The 18,332-nt window shown below is 39.0% G+C and overlaps 1 protein-coding gene across 1 annotated transcript in view; it reads right to left on the bottom strand.

Moving 5' to 3' along the window:
• LOC124148293 (guanine nucleotide-binding protein G(s) subunit alpha) overlaps positions 1 to 14,191 on the bottom strand; it is a 67,151-nt gene extending 52,960 nt beyond the window's left edge. Inside the window, exons 1-3 of the mRNA XM_046519314.2 lie at positions 13,783 to 14,191; positions 13,594 to 13,666; positions 13,330 to 13,384 (exon numbers count right to left, since the gene is read on the bottom strand). Coding sequence (XP_046375270.1) covers positions 13,330 to 13,384; positions 13,594 to 13,666; positions 13,783 to 13,909 — 255 coding nt within the window. The 5' untranslated portion in view covers positions 13,910 to 14,191. The remainder of the gene's footprint in view (positions 1 to 13,329; positions 13,385 to 13,593; positions 13,667 to 13,782) is intronic.
• Positions 14,192 to 18,332: the final 4,141 nt, after the last annotated feature.

Raw genomic sequence — 18,332 nt, 5'->3', positions numbered from 1 at the left:
AATAAACCACTTGGGGCTGCACCCTTCATGGTTTATTCTCTCTGAAGTGTTTTATTGTATGATAAACAGTGAGTGAGTGAGCGAGTGAGTGAATGAGTGAGTTGGGTTTAACACTGCTTTAACATTATTCCAGTTATATCACGGCGTGTCAGCTTAATGTGGGAGGAAAGCCCGAAGTGATGCAGGTCTCAGACGTTTACCACTTCGGTGAAACCCATGAGCACGGGTATGGTGCTGACAAACCTAGAAACATAATCAGGGCAAACCGGGATTCGAACCCACAATCATAGGTTTCTGGCATGCCCAAGGGACGCAACTCTGCACAGCGAATCATGGTGCCTTAGACGACTGGTCCACCCGTGCCCCCCTGTATGACAAACAACTCCCGCTTGTCATTTATTTGCTAATTATGTCGCAGATGAAAACGTCTCTTTTCTGATGGGGTGTCTCCAGTTTTGTCTAACTCATGTCATCCGGGAAATCTCATATGAAGTTGAACTCTAAGTGTCAGCAGTGAACCATGTGATGACATATACAAAAAGGGAAAACTTTGCAAGATGAACATTTGAATCAAAATTGTATTATTTCAACGATTCAAATTCTAAGACAACATGTAAATTAAAACCATTTCTGTTCAAATAATTACCTCTTGCAAGACAACAAGCCTATTTTACCCAGGGAGAGAAAATTAACTGGACCTATCACACTTTGTGTTTTTATATAAACAATCCGAATATATATCCTGACAACTTGACATTGATTTCCAAACAATTCATATTTGACATTCATGAGTCAACATTTCAAAAACAAGCATCACCATAGTGCCATTCCGATAAGCAAGTCACATATGTTGAGAGTAGGTTTGTGTAAATAGGACTAAACTGTTAGGCAACTTCCAGTGCAATCTCTAAAAATAAACCTAGAATCACTTCAAAAAGACAAATCTAAAACCAGGACATGATAAGAAAATAGCTTCATGGTCTTGGGACGAGCTTGTGCACACATGATGTTGGCTCACTTATCATGAAAAGTGTAGCACGATTAACATGCACATAATAAGATGCAAAACACACCGGTCGGAAAGTTTAGTTCAGTGAGTTTTCTGTCCGGGGGGAAAAAGATGTAGCTATTAATACCTGTACTTGAACTTACCCCCACAGCTGACAAGGTCCTAAAGATGAGTCTTAAATACTCCTACTTCTAAATACATCAGGTGAGTGAGTGAGTGAGGGAGGGTTTGAGTGAGTGAGTGAGGGAGGGAGGGGGAGTGGGAGGGAGGGAGGGAGGGAGGGAAGGACGGAGGGTAAGGTCAAATATTCCCAACACAATATTGGATATCTTGCAACCAAATGCAGAAGTACACTCACACTAGACTAAAATCTTTGAAAACTATACCAACAGACACATTAAGGCTAGCAGTTGACTTACAAAAATTAGTGGTACACAAACAAATATATTTTGTATTTAAAGTCTTTCACTTCCTTTAAATGATAATTCATAAGTCAGCAGAAAATGTGTTATTACGTTTCAATCAGTATGCAGTGAGATGCACATGCGATTCCTCATATGACTGTTTGACACAACCAAGCTAATGAAAATGGCCAACAATGCACCAACATCTGAATATAAGTAGTTTTTGTTGGTCAAATCATATGCCAAACTTGTTTTGCTATGGAACATTAGATTCTGGCCTTGTAACCATGATCCCCGCCCCCATAGAGAACTGAACCAGCACTATCGGCATGGCAGGCAACAACCTACCCACAGGGCCATCTGTTGACCACGACGGGCAATCCGTGGGAGCTACTAAACAAAATAACCATAGGTGGCATGTGTCATTGGAGATTTAAGCATGCCATTTCAACATAAATCCGAAACAGTCTTTATAAATGTCAGCCTATTGAAAAAAGAATTTCAAGTCCTTAAAGTGCAGAATATTTCAAAACCAGAAAAAAACATGGACACAGTAATTGGTTGGCTGTTTCATCTTAAATACTAAAATGGAGTAACGTTTTTATTCCAGGATTCCAGGATCAGGATATAAGAATAAACCTGATTTTTTACTGTAAATGTTGGCGTGTTTTAATTGCTTTCCATATGCTACCGAGCATCAGGCGAAATCTGTAACCAAATGATGTCACGCCTTAATGAGTTCATGATAAATGAAATAACTTATCCATCTGGTGATCATGAATGATGAAAAAGCTTGCTAGAGTAAGAAGCACCGATGTTGAGATATTGATTGTGGCCGCCTTGCATAATCACTGCATAGTTGGGAGAAGAGTCATCCAGATATTGATTCTCTCCCCTCCCTCTCTCCGTCTCTCTGCAGTGTCGTCGTTCTCTCGCTAGCTACCTCAGCCGTCACAGTCGATACATACTGGACGCCACGGACACACCATAAATGATTGCTGTATGCTGACAGTGACCAACTCCATTCATGGTTTATGCTTCACGATTGTAAGATCCTTTGGCATAAACTGCGTAATCCCATGGCCATGAACAACTTCATAAAACATGAAGAGGAAATATCAGATGTTATACCACCAGCTATAAAACTCTGTAACAGCCTAATTGTAGCTCAATAATGGCATGAAGCATTGGGGTTAACCTCAATGTCAAGCCAGGTTAGTGTCGCAGAGGATATAATTGGTAACATTTCTTTTCTTGATAAGGTAGGCACAAACGTAATTGTTAGTACCAGTATACCATTATGGGAACATTTAATTTGTATTTTTACTCAATGGCATAGGGGTAGCTAAACTGATGTTACTTGAGCTTACAAACATACAATTCTACATCATCTGGTTCAGGTTATGTCAAAATGGAGCTTGGAATATTTTCATCAAGAAATTAATTTACTGGATGAGTTCTCGTGACATGTTTCATGAATGATTGATCTTAAGTATGTATGTAACCATAGCAACCAAAGAGGATTTCAAATCAACACAAATCATCATGGAAAGAATTTACTCATTTTTATATTTTTTGGCATGAAAAAACAAAAACACTGAAATAATTAGAAAATTCTAAATTTGCTACAAACTTAATGTTTTGCAAAAATACATCCATGGCAAAACAAGATTTCCAAAAAATACTTAATCAAGTCAAATCTTTTACAATAATACAGCTTTGGCACAAAACAGAGCATCTTTGTGTGGCTGAGACAACAATAACCAATCTAAGGTGACATCTCGTTTAATTCTACTTATGATTCCCATCAAATACATTAAAGTTTTAAGCCTCTTCAAGAACATCCTAAAAAACAATTGCTTCCAAATCCAAATTGTTTAAGTCATTTAATACAACTAACCTTAACTTGATATTATTTACCTTTGGAGTTACTGTGGCCAGAAGTATGCAAAAATTCATCATCACTATTACACCCAGATTACCATGGTTACAGTAATAATGAACATACCGTGAAAGTAATCAATATTGTCAACAAAGCACATGATTCACCTTTATGGTATAGATAATCAACACCTCAAATTTTGAACTCCATAGGGAATTGGGTGTAGCAGAATCCTTGGCCGATAAAACATGGAGATCCTTACGCTATAGGCCAGGTTCTCCTTGCATTGGTTTACAACTAATTTCTCAGTGTAACGGCAATGTTCCATTACTTGAACCATTATTTCCCACAGTTCTCTCTTTAGATATGAAAACAAATAAATGCCTTTTTGTTTCAACACAGCACATTTGAAATTGCCAGTATTCCACATTTTCATAACAAACTTATGACACAAAGTGTGAATTAACACTACGGTAATTCTACCACATCTACAGCAGAGGTTGGAGGGGGTCAGAAAGTTCACACCCATTACAAAGTCATGTGAAGTATCAGAAGATGAATTTCTTCTATCAAAGAAAAGCCTGTGAAGACATACGAAACGCTCCCTACACAATGTGACTTTGACCTTGTCTTCAGCGATACAGCTCATGGTGGACACACTTACCTCAAATTAACATTTCTCAGGGCTAAATATAGCAACACTGTGTTGTGGAATGATAGATTTATTCTTCCCCCTCTCAACAATAGTAAGCATTAACTGTGAGCCTGTGACCCCCCTCCCCCCTGCCTCTCATTCATCACCCCTCTCCCTACCCTGTCATGTTCCTATCGTAATTCACCACTCTCCATCAACACACGTGAACAAGTGAAGTTTTTACTTCATACAGTTTGTTGAAATGAATAAATATACATGTTCACAAACTCAACGCCACAACTCAACATACTGCAGGTGCGATTCCATAGGTCTACAACAGCAGGATCAGCTGGTATGTGACTAATAGTAACTGGTTGTTTTAATTTATATGAAACAGGAAAGCTGTACCGTATTCGCCGTAAATTTGACAAAGGAGGGCACTTCTTCAAATCAGTAAATTTGTTATCAGAGATCGAGCAGTAGAGAACAAACTGACAAACTTTCATAAAAATGAAACTTTTTTATGATATATTTATGAAGCAATCACATGCCCCTTCCATCTACACTGTTGAGTTTTCTTGTTTTCTTGTTTTACAAGATAATACAGACTGTCATGTAAACTTTTGAGATAAGTATTAGGTACTCATAAACACTATATACAGATTGGTAGAAGTGGGGACCGCTTATTGCGGAGAATACGGTACACGTTTGCACCAAGAGTGTCAGTTACTTTGTTCATGGCATAACAAAGATGGGGAGTGAGTGAATATTACTCTACACCACATGAGTTAGGTGAGAAAGTTTGGTTTAACATCGTTATGAACAGTATTTCAGTATAGCACAGCATGTCAGCTTGTTGCTGGAGGAAGGCCCCCAGTGGCACAGGTCTAGATGTTCACCACTTTGGTGAACCCACCAGCATGGGTATGGTGCTGACAAACCTAGATCTATCATCAGGGTGACTGGATTCCAAGAATACGCATCAAGATATAATCAAGGCTAATCACGGATTGAACTCATAATCACAGGGGACTCAAGTCTGCAGTCAACTGCGGCACCTTAGGCGACTTAACCACCCTGCAAGGAGGCCTGGGACAACCTCTGTTCACCCTGAGTTCATTAAGTACATTTCTCAACTTCAGAACTCACAATATCTCTCAAAATGCTTAAACTGGACATATTCCTCCCTCTTCAAGTACTGTTTTCCCCTCAAATACCATTTTTCCCTCTTCAAGTACCGTATTTCCCCTCAAGTACCATTTTTCCCTCTTCAAGTACCGTTTTTCCCTCTTCAAGTACCGTTTTTCCCTCTTCAAGTACCGTTTTTCCCTCTTCAAGTACTGTTTTCCCCCTTCAAGTACTAAAAACCCATAAACAGCTTGTTAAATTTCTTCTCAGATATTGAGAGGTTGGAACAGAATTAGTTAAAAAGTCACTGAACCTGAGAAATATTCAATAAGATTTACTTTGCAATCATACAGCCCTTCTGTGCAGCTGTTTTCTGTAAACAAGGCTGTAATATACACAAGACAATACGGACTGCCATGTAAACCTTTAGTCTTAGACAGGGGTGCTTGTAAGATCATTTACAGGTTGGTCTACATGTTGGTCAGGGATATTGTAGCAGGGCGTTTAACACTGTGAATGTGGAATTTCTTAAGAGGCTAGATCAGCCTTGGCATATTTATATTTCTCATTAAGTGAGTACTACCACTCTGGTGTTAGTTTCCATTAATAATAATTGGGATGCAAAATTCCTCAAAATATGTCAACTCATATTTCACAATTTTAAGCTTGATCTGTAATTTTTGTAAATATGGCATGAATTTCTAGAAGTCAATTTCTTCTCCCATGTAGTGCTTCAACATGCATTCCATGCCATCTCAGGGGTGTTACATAAAGCAACTGAGCAACTCCAGCAACTGAGAAGTCGTTTTTACCTCTTCTATGGTCATTTATCAACCCAGACCCAAGCATCAAAATATTCTACCGTATGCCAAAATGTTCATCTACCAGCCCAAACTTGTCCCTCAGCTTCATTTCCAGTCATTCTTAATGTTAAAGTATGGTCTTTTAAGAGTAAAGCTTCTTTGTCTACAACAGATTTTAATGGACTTGCTGTAAGCCACTGGCCAAAGACACAGACTGTTCATGTCCCTCCACTGATCACGAACCAAACTAAGTTGTATCCACAGTGATACAGGGGGACCAAGGTTGTCCAGTTGGGGTAAACATGCCAGAGGCATGCCTTATGCATAATGTTGCTTTAACCTATCAGGTCAGTGAAAACTTGCTCCCACGGTATAAAAGTGTATTTCCTTAAATACTGACCACCACCCAGCCCATAACTAGAATTCCTGTGTCATTACACAACTAAATGTCACAGTTAAATATATTACATATTTTGTCACACCAAAACTTCAGGATCTTGTAGCATGGAATGCGAGCATTCAACTGTGTATCTCCCAAACATTTTCAAAACAAATCTAAATTCTACTTAAATCAATTTACAATATTTACACGTGATTGGGCAACATGCACAAGGATTTGGGAAGCAATATAATTTTCTATCCCAACACTGACATATATTGAAATGATAAGATTGTCCCACAACTAAGACCACCTTCACAGACGTGGGTGCAACTAAAACCCCCTTCACAGACCCAGGTTTGTTTGTTTGTTTGTTGTTTAACGCCGCACTCAGCAATATTCCAGCTATATGACGGCAGTCTATAAATAATCAAGTCTGGACAAGGCAATCCAGTAACTGATATCATGAGCATCGGTATGGGCAATTGGGATACGATGACATGCATCAACCAAGTCAGCGAGCCTGACCACCCAATCCTGTTAGTCGCCTCTTACGACAAGCATAGTCGCCTTTACAACAAGCATGAGTTGCTGAAGACCTATTCTCCACCCGGATATTCACAGGTCCACAGACCCAGGTACAACCAAGACCTCCTTCACAGACCCGGGAGCAACCAAGACCTCCTTCACAGTCCCAGGTAGATTAACATAGTATCCTCAAAATAAAGTAATGTGCAAGATAAACAAAAATACTACTACAGAGGACCCGAGAGGTAATGAGAGGATGAGAAAGGGATGGGGAGAGAACAAGAGCAGTTTGTCAAATCTGTGGTCAAGAATCAATAAGAAAGGTTACCACCTCAGTCATTCCAACCATAGCCAGTAAACATTGACTTCCCTACAACGGACAGAGCAGCCACTTAGAGGGAACCGATAGGGCAGGCAACGAAATTCTACTGGGCATATTCCATAATTTCTGTCTCGTAACCAACACATACCCATGACACTTTGACCACAAATATAATAATAATTCAAACTTCAAAATACAAAAAGAGAATGACTGACAATACCAAATGCTTAATTAATCACAAAAATAATATCCTTGATATTCAGAACCTTGTTTGGGTCAATGTTCTAAACGAAGCTGTCATGAGTCAAGCCATGATTGAATCATATTTCAAACCCCCAAACTGACAGGTAAGAACAATGAATGTAGTGCCTAGGATATCAATGGTATGACTAACCAGCCCTCTGACTAATCCTACCCCAAAGTGCCACCCCAGCACACAGCTCCATCAAACCATTACATTTTCTCACAGATTGCTTACAACTACCCAAAGCCATTATCGTCGCCAACAAGATAAGACTTAGCATGCATGAGCTGCAGCACAGCAGGGGTCGAGCGAAACCAGCACCAATTGTTGGTCAATGGACTACAACTGACATCATAATTTCACGCCGTCAACATCTTGAATAATGTGTTCAAATAAATTCAAAGCAGCTGCTTATTTCAAATGAGAAAATGATTGACACCATTTATGCACTTCATGGTTGACAGGTTGAGTGATACCATATTCACATCACCCAAAATAATGGCAGAATTTAACACTGAGATGACATAAATGCAAAATTGTTCCTATTAATATCCCACCCATGCTATATTAATAGTCAAAACTTAGTGGGTTCTCACGACATCAACAACAGATGAATAGCAAGAGAAAGATCGCCCTAGTGCATCTGTCTGGGAAACTATATGTCTTTGTCCTTCCTTTCTATTTTTTTTTCTAAACAGACTGAAATAATTTACTCAAATCCTAACAGTGATCATGGTGGCAACCAACAACATAGAATTGTTCTGTGAGTCAGTTTACTCGACTTGGTATGTGAATGCAGGGGTTGGACTAACCCAAGGTTCTAAATGTGCTCCTGGTCCTATCTTTAATTCTTTTTTTTATATCAAAGTTATTTTCTCATATTCAGAGGTATTGTAACATTGTATTTTGAGACTGCATTCAGTGAAATTATATAAAACTTAACATTGAAACCTCTTGCTCTTTCTTGGTCCTGTTATCGGTGAAATACAGGTTACTTCAAAAATGCTATAAAATTAGTTAGTTTTTACATGAATTGGAAGTTTTAAACTCAATTTGGAATTTTTAATGACATTTGCTGCAGATTGGGGCAGAATATTGGCCTCTGAGCAGGTGTACAATAATCCCTGGGAAGTTCACACACCGTTTAGCAGCAGCCACATGGATTACTATGGAGTGTGCAAGTGGATGTTGTAATATGCACTGTCACCATCAGGTATCTCACCAGGGTCTCACTGCCTGTAAATCACCTGAGTCTGGCAAACCAGTGGTCGTCACATGAGCAACGATCCACCCATGTTTGTATGGTTGACACACAAGCACCCTGTCACTGCATTGTCCACTTCTGGGAAGCATTCATAGAATACTGTGGACCTAGTTTAGCCAATAATAAAAACTCCACCAGGAAAGAGCTCCCACTTTGTGTACCCATTGAATACACTGACAGTAGATTCTGTCAAAGGTTTCATTTAAATATCAACAGTATAAGAATATCTCATTTTTCACAACTGCAACCAAACAAACTGCACATGAACAAGACGAGTCATTTCACATATACACAAATACTGTCTTTAAACTAAAATGTCCAAGACACAAAGACCTAAACGAAATTAAAAACCATCAAAAACATATTTGGAAACGTCTTATGTACATGTATATCGTACTTAGGTATCACCCCCTCCTCAATATGGCTGAATGAATTACCAATGCTCTGCCATAATAAACTCAATAAAAGACAGACAATACCCTTTGTGTGTTATCAATATGTATTGTTTACACATTGTTCTGGATTCTCTGCCATGACATGGCTTACAGCGTGAAACACTTTGGCTTTATAGGATGAAACTGATTATAAATTCTGGTCATAGACCATGATAGACTGGCGTTATCTAATATACCAACAATCTGCATCGAAAAGTGTTCTTTCTTGAAAGATGATTGGTTCTTGTTTAATATCCTTGGATATATCAAAATTCTGCAACCTTGTACAAAGCAGTATGTCATGATCTGCTTCATACTCTCGGAAACGTAACATATCCTGAAGTGACCTTCGAACACAATTGGGATAGGGCAGGAGGTGTATTCTATCAGCAGTGACGTTATCTGTGAGTGAGTGAGTGAGTGAGTGAGTGAGTGAGTGAGTGAGTGAGTGAGTGAGTGAGTGAGTGAGTGAGTGAGTGAGTGAGTGAGTGTAAAACAGTGGAATCCTACATTGTACCATATTCTGTCCCAAACCGTGGGGATTCCAGGTTAGAATGTGTCCCCAACTTGAGGAGATTCCAGGTTAGAATGTGTCCCCAACTTGTGGAGATTCCAGGTCAGAATGTGTCCCCCCACTTTGAGATTCCAGGTTACAATGAGTCCCCCCACTTGGATTCCAGGTCAGAATGTGTCGCCCCACTTTGAGATTCCAGGTCAGAATGTGTCCCCCCACTTGGAGATTCCAGGTTAGAATGAGTCCCAAACTTGTGGAGATTCCAGGTTAGAGTGTGTCCCCAAACTTGAAGATTCCAGGTTAGAGTGTGTTCCCAACTTGTGGAGATTCCAGGTTAGAATGTGTCCCCCAACTTGAAGATTCCAGGTTAGAGTGTGTTCCCAACTTGTTGAGATTCCAGGTTAGAATGTGTCCCCAACTTGTGAAGATTCAAGGTTAGAATATGTTGCCCAACCTGTTGAGATTCCAGGTCAGAATGTGTCCCCCAACCTGTGGAGATTCCAGGTTAGAAAATATTCCCCAAGTTGTGGGGATTCCAGGTTAGAAAATATTCCCCACCAATTTGTGGGGATTCCAGGTTAGAATGTGTCCCCAACTTGTGGAGATTCCAGGTTAGAATGTGTCCCCAACTTGTGGAGATTCCAGGTTAGAATGTGTCCCCCATCTTGTGGAGATTCCAGGTCAGAATGTGTCCCCAACTTGAAGATTCCAGGTTAGGGTGTGTCCCCAACTTGTGGAGATTCCAGGTTAGAATGTGTCCCCCAACCTGTTGAGATTCCAGGTTAGAATGTGTCCCCAACTTGTGAAGATTCCAGGTTAGAATATGTTGCCCAACTTGTTGAGATTCCAGGTTAGAATGTGTCCCCCAACCTGTGGAGATTCCAGGTTAGAAAATATTCCCCAATTTGTGGGGATTCCAGGTTAGAATGTGTCCCCAACTTGTGGAGATTCCAGATTAGAATGTGTCCCCCAACTTGTGGAGATTCGAGCTCAGAATGTGTCCCCAACTTGTGGAGATTCCAGCTTAGAATTTGTCCCCAACTTGAAGATTCCAGGTTAGGGTGTGCGCCCAACTTGTGGAGATTCCAGGTACATTTGAGTCCCCAACTTATAGAGATTCCAGGTTAGAATGTGTCCCCCAACTTGTGGAGATTCCAGGTTAGAATGTGTTCCCCAACTTGAAGATTCCAGGTTAGAATGTGTCCCCAACTTGTGGAGATTCCAGTTTAGAATGTGTCCCCAACTTGTGGAGATTCCAGGTTAGAATGTGTCCCCCCAACTTGTGGAGATTCCAGGTTAGAATGTGTCCCCCAACTTGTGGAGATTCCAGGTTAGAATGTGTCCCGAAGCTGTGGAGATTCCAGGTTAGAATGTGTCCCCCTAACTAAGGTTAGAACAGGTCCCCAGCAGCCTTTGTAAGAGGCAACTAATCGGATGAGTGGCCATACTCTGAGACTGCAGCTTCACATGAATACCACACTCAGACACAGCATACTGATTCCGAGCCGACCAGTCCTTGTTTTATCCCCTTAACAACAAGTACTATCTCTTAACGTCGTTTGGTATGATGCGGCCCTGGATTGAACCCCAGACCTTCCACTCTCTGGGCGGGGACTCTGCCACTAGACCACGGAGGCGGTCAGCTTGATTCATGTGTCACTAGTGGGACATTTCGGATTTTTCAAGCTGAATAGACTTGTACACAACGAGACTAGCGGTAGAGGGCTGTACACGTTCAGCTTGTCATATCATACAGATTATTACTTGTCACAAGGTACAAAATATTAGTACATTTAAGTGAAATATTAGTGAGTGACACTAGATCATTCATGTAATTGCGATCGGTTCTCAGTTCGGTAATTCAAAGTGGGAACATCGTCATTGGGGCTTGACAAGCAAGTGACGTCACATCATGCATTACACAAGCTGGCTAATCTACTAGATTGGAAATGCACAAGACAGCGACTGGCCACTCAGATCGCTAGAATTTCTTAATGAGATGATCATGATTGCTTCCTGTATATTTTAGATCTAAAAAATCTGGATTATTTATTGATAATTATTAATTCCTGTGTATTTTAGATTTTAAAAATCTGGATTTTTGAGATGACAGGAAGCATAAAATTATAAAATTGTTATCATCTACAATTACAAAAAATGAACTAATACTGACAGGGAGAATTGAATATGAATTTCCTGTAGCGCTAGATCCAAAAGATTTAGGATTTGAATGAGAACTTCCCAATGTAGATGATAATCGTCTCAAAGGGAAATCTGTGATACATAACATACCTTATCACCTTAAATCTTACAAGATCTAAGTCTCAAAACACTCCTGTTGACAAACGGATACAGTGTGTTTAAATGTGGTCGGAAGTTTCAAGGACTAGCTCCTCAAAAAAATGCACAACCACTGTATACTGATACAGAACTGAGCTAAACCGCTCCTTTTTCAGAACCTGAGGTGCAGTTTGTCACAAGTGAGTATCTCAGAGGATGCAAGGTATTTTGTAAGTTTCACACTCAGAAGGGATAGTTATTTCAAACAATCATTAAAAAACCTTAGATAAACAACTGAACAAAATGTCTTCTTAACATGGCACTGGTGGATACAGTGGGGTGTGTACAGGGACCTTACTTTCTCTCCCTCCTCCAGCCACATCATTTATCAGACACCTTACATGTCACAAGTTATGGCTCATAGTGACCCCACCCCCTAAACACTTTCTCCCCATTCCTGATACCCCTCCATGTGTTATTACCTATACAATCAAATGATAGTTTTCTATTCAGGTGCCCTGTATTCTTAATGAAATTATGAAAGGTAGCTAACTCTTGAAACAAACATTTCAACATAAAACAGCAACTACCCCTTTCTGGATCAGCCAGTGCCACAATTCTCTTGTTGCCTATAAACAAGCCTATTTGTTTACAATATCACAGGCACTGGTCGTGGGAATAGTTTACTCTTAACCTCGCTCCGTAATGTTGACATAAAACATTTAGCTACCTGTTACTAAAGATAGCTTTTCTGTCTACTTTGTTTACATTAGGATGACAGAAGGTCTGTACAATGATCACTGACTCATAATGTTTTCGTTGTCTTCCTAAAGGCTTATTATGTCACATACACTGCTCCCGTGTCACATCAATTAGAGAAATCTACATGTGTACCCTATGGAATGTATTGTTTTCCATCAACCCAACCATTTGACTGTATGTTATAACACATAGAATCACCGTACTTGCCAAACACTGCCATAACATGTCATTCATGCATGTCCTGGTCGGAAATAACATGGCCTTGATAGTTTGTTGAAGCACCAAAGCCCTGTATTCAATATTAGGACCTCAAAATACTTTCGATACTCAACATTAATTTCTGCACATGTGAGAAATTGTTTATGTTAAAAAAGCATTTATTCTGACCGCATGAAAGCGTAATATTTAAACAACCAGATTGTTTATTCTTCGAGACGTGTTGTAATATGTTACTCTTCCACATAGTGATGGCATGTTTTAACTCTTTTGCAACATTGTATTAAGCAGTTTCGTAACAACCATGGCTTTATTTCCACATTGGCCACACTGACAGTGCGCTATGACATCTTATCGCATATTATATCATAATACTGGAACATAATCCCCACATTTAATGATTATTTTCAGGTAAATTCCACGGTCTGCAAGCTAGGTAACCAGAACTTTACACCATGCTGTCCGCCATATTGGGCGATGGGATACATTTGTAGGGGTGATAGGTTGGGTGTATGTTGACACTTACCAAAATCGCATCTCGGACATTTCTTTTAATGTCTTCAATTTTCTGTTTACGTTCCCTGAAAATACAAAAATAACAATATTTGAGCTCAAAACACTAAACCGACATCGACAGACGCCAGACAGACGATATGGATCACAACCTTACACCCCTTTTGGCCAGGTTTGGAAATGGTCATGCATGCATAATACGGTTCGTCCATTCCTAGACAGAGCATAGCGACATAAATAAAAGAAAGCGAGACGAAATAAACACGATACTACTTACTCTGGTCCAAATCCATTAACGTGTAATATCCTCATTTGTTTCACAATCGTAGACTTTCCTGACTCACCGGCACCTGAAGAATATAAAATAAATTACAGCTCATTAGACAAGCAATATTAGAATAATCCCCAATGGCAGTCGAGTGAAATCGGTGAGTGCAGCAAGCCCCATTTTACACCCCGAACTGACCTAGCAACAAAAGACGATGCGTCGCTCTGTATAACTGTTTGTCCTTCTGTAATTGTTTTTCAATTCTCTTGTTCGCCTCTTTTGCATTTTTGTCATCTTCATCTTCTTTCCTTCCAAAACAACCCATACTTGACACAACGGTCGCTACCTTCGCCAGTTTGGAACTGGCTTCAATCTCACGAGCGTCGATTTCGGCACACTACCCAATGACAGAAGATTACAATCCAAAGGTCTGATCACCCCGCGTCCCGTTGTTGCCGGCGCTCGGGCCTAGCTTCCCTCCCCTCGACAGTAAACCTCCCGGTTTTTCATGAAAATAGTCGTACGTTGAGCGCCGACATGAAAACAGCAAGGCCAACCACACATCAAAATGACAGACACTTATTGGGTGGGGCGAGCGGTATTGCATGCCGGGAAGGCTTCGCAAATAGGGTCTAATATTCGATCACACGGATTGCCGGCATGATCGGCCGCTATTTGACTACCAGTGAATTTTTCGTATGGGTGTATACAACTGTTATTTTTTTAATTACTTTTTATCCGGATGAGTAAATTATTAGTAGAAAGGTCGAATGCCAGGTAGTTCGTGCATCAACACTGAAGATAGACATAGACGCTCTAGACATAGTTATATCAATATTTGCACAAATAACCGATAATTCGTCATCGTTTGTTTACGTTATATTTTTTTTATATTGCTCAACTTTATTTAAGGTACGGGGCGCTTATATTAATTAAATCGGAGTTATGCAATTATATATGTGTTGTTGTGGTACTTATAAAGACGCTTCAAACAGTTGAGTTTTCTATGCATGATTTCTATGCGAGGTTCATACTTAAAATGGACTTTTATTAAAATCTGAAATAATCTTAAAACCCCGTCTTTTTTATTTCAGTCACAAAAAGAAACATACCGCACTTATATTGAGAACACATTATTTATATTCTACATAATACCCCCCGATCATATGTTTATTGAAATATAAAAATAAGCTTTAGATCCAAACGTAAACTTGTGTGATACTTTCACATGTAAAGTTTCAAATACTAATTACTTGACTACTAATATTTGTGTTGCATACGGCTCATGTTATAATCATATAGGTTGGTTGAGGAAATGTAGTAGTGTATGACTAATTATGGGAACAAATATACGTAACTTTTTTCTTTCTTTCATTTTATTTATTTATTTATTTATTTATTTATTTATTTATTTATTTATTTATTTATTTATTTATTTATTTGTTTATTTATTTATTCATTTATTTTTTATTTATTTATATTTATTTATTTTTGTATTATTTTTTTTTTGGGGGGGGGGGGGGGGGGGGGGGGGGGGCTGTTACTGAATAGACCATGCCGTTGTAGTTTGGTACGTTGACTTTGTCTTGAGTAATTAGAGTAACTTGAGTAACAAAACGGGGTTTTCATTCAATTTGCTGCATGGGACTGCCCATGGTCCCGAGTCCAGTCTTCCTATAATTAGTTTTTGTTGTTGCATCCTATCCCCAACAAGTGTCTATATTTACGACATGTTGTGGGAAAGGGGACAGAAATAACGATGCATCTTTTCTATTAATAACAAACGTGTAGCTGTGTTATGACAATAGGAGGATGAGGAAGCAGACTTTGTCCGCTGGATAAAATTCCACACTGAAATGACATAGCTTTGAACAGAAAGGCCACGATATACCTACCTACACGTTGTATGCTGCACAGGAGAATACGATGACACGTGCAACTCTGCTTTGAATGTTTCAGTTAAAGTTACAAATGACAGTAATAATTTGTTCACATGTAAGTGCTGTCAAAGTACACGTTATTACCGGCTCAACGGACCACATTGCATTAATTTGCATTCTTCTTTCCATGGGAAGTATTTGATATATGATTACTGACATCGCGTTGTCACTAAATAAATATCTATCTATCTATCTATCTATCTATCTATCTATCTATCTATCTATCGAGATAATGTTATCCTTTATTTAAAATTATATTATGAAACAGTTTCAAAACCCATAAGCTTCCAACGTGTTTTGTATTTTTCATAATGTCAAAAACGAATCGAGTTCTGTTTTTTATTACCATAATTTTAGTTAAGTAATGAAAAAACAAACAAATGAACTGTGACATATTTTCATGATGCATAATTAAACCTTTAAAGTGATTGATGAGAGTATACCTTTTGTGAATGATTAAGCGCATCAGAGTTTACGAATAGGCCTATACACAATAGTAAATAAGATTTCCGGATACGCAAGCTGGAAATGTTACATTGGGTAATTACGCTCAGCGTTATACTATTCGTTTAAAAAAATATATCATGCATATTCACACGCAAGCAACTCCAAATTATTTGGGATATGCATAGTGATGTAAGTTTACACTAATACGCAGCTTATCAGGAGTTCTTGGTCTTTTTGAAAGTGTATAGCCTCCATTTCTTGAAACTTATTCATTTCAGATTCAGAGCAACAAGTATGCATATCCCAGCATCCAGGATTTGTTTAAAGGGAGTAGGTGGGGATGCACTACAAAATACCTATGTATAATAATACTCGGTCGAGGACTCAACCTCTGACCCCACCAACCCAAATCTGCATCCGCCATTGCCGTGTGTCCCTGACGCTTGTCTTCAAACCAGAAGTGCATTAATGTGTCTTATGTCATTAGGTAAAGGTGATATTTATACAAACACAGAACTTTTTTAAACCATAAAACTTAACCTGATTATCATAACGTTATGCATAAAGTATTTATAAACAGAGTTACTTTCAGCCCACAAAACACGACTAGTGTGTGATAGTGTTGGATGCTCCGGGTCACACAGATATACTGATAGAGCAATCAGGTTTACAGAGTTATCTCCCTTGAATCATCTGTTCTTGGTGACCGTTAGTTTGGTAATTAGATATACTGTGTTATGTCTAACTAAACATGAAACGTGTATTTTAAGGCAGGTTTGTCACACCTGTATTGAATCAGGTTGAAAAATGTATTTAAATACATTTAAATTAAATAGATCGTCTAATGTAAGACAGTGAAAAATAGAGCCACCGGTAATATTTGTTCATTTGTATGTAGGTTATTATTCGACAACATATATTCGCTCTCCTTGAATATGTGTAACTATAGTGTTGTTGAAGAAGTAAAACAATAATCATAATAACACAGAATCACCTGAAGTTAGCACCTCAGTAACAGGCGCATTTCAGGGTAGAATATTTCATCAATTTCCCCACAAATGCCCTGAATGGATATTGGGTGGTTAAAATGGCCACTTAGTATGGACATAGAGACAATACTGTATAGTATGTTGTATAGAAACGGACGAGGCGTGATCCCTTAAGGATAACTGGTTATATAGGAAATGGAAATGCGTAATGTATTGCATAATTGTTGGAAAAGCTGGGTATAAAGCAATTGTGAAATCTGTATGGGGATATACAGCAACTGAACAATCTAAGGAAACTCTTGTAGGTTATCCCACCTGTTTATATACACGACCGACGATATATATGAAGTATTTACTTTCTATAATTTTTAACCTTCGAACTTTGTCTGTTGTGTTTTCCAATACAGGTTTGTCTGGTCCATGCATACATTGTTTTGTTATCCAATACAGATTTGTCTGGTCCATGCATACATTGTTGTATTATCCAATAAAGGTTTGTCTGGTCCATGCATACATTGTTTTGTTTTCCAATACAGGTTCGTCTGGTCGATGCATACATTATTGTGTTATCCAACACAGGTTTGTCTGGTCCATGCATACATTGTTTTGTTATCCAATACAGATTTGTCTGGTCCATGCATGCATCGTTGTGTTATCCAATAAAGGTTTGTCTGATCCATGCATACACTGTTGTATTATCCAATACAGGTTTGTCTGGTCCATGCATACACTGTTGTGTTATCCAATACAGGTTTGTCTGGTCCATGCATACACTGTTGTATTATCCAATACAGGTTTGTCTGGTCCATGCATACACTGTTGTGTTATCCAATAAAGGTTTGTCTGGTCCATGCATGCATTGTTGTGTTATCCAATACAGGTTTGTCTGGTCCATGCATGCACTGTTGTGTTATCCAATACATGTTTGTCTGGTCCATGCATACATTGTTGTGTTATCCAATACATGTTTGTCTGGTCCATGCATACACTGTTGTATTATCCAATACAGGTTTGTCTTGTCCATGCATACATTGTTGTGTTATCCAATACAGGTTTGTCTGGTCCATGCATACACTGTTGTATTATCCAATACAGGTTTGTCTTGTCCATGCATACACTGTTGTATTATACAATACAGGTTTGTCTGGTCCATGCATGCACTGTTGTGTTATCCAATAAAGGTTTGTCTGGTCCATGCATGCACTGTGGTGTTATCCAACACAGGTTTGTCTGGTCCATGCATACATTGTTGTGTTATCCAATACATGTTTGTCTGGTCCATGCATACACTGTGGTTTTAGCCAACACAGGTTTGTCTGGTCCATGCATGCATTGTTGTGTTATCCAAAACAGGTTTGTCTGGTCCATGCAT

Source organism: Haliotis rufescens, unplaced genomic scaffold, assembly GCF_023055435.1.
Source record: "Haliotis rufescens isolate VD_foot unplaced genomic scaffold, xgHalRufe1.0.p SCAF_19, whole genome shotgun sequence".
NCBI classification, from domain to species: domain Eukaryota; kingdom Metazoa; phylum Mollusca; class Gastropoda; order Lepetellida; family Haliotidae; genus Haliotis; species Haliotis rufescens.
This window is presented reverse-complemented; position numbering and strand designations above follow the sequence as displayed.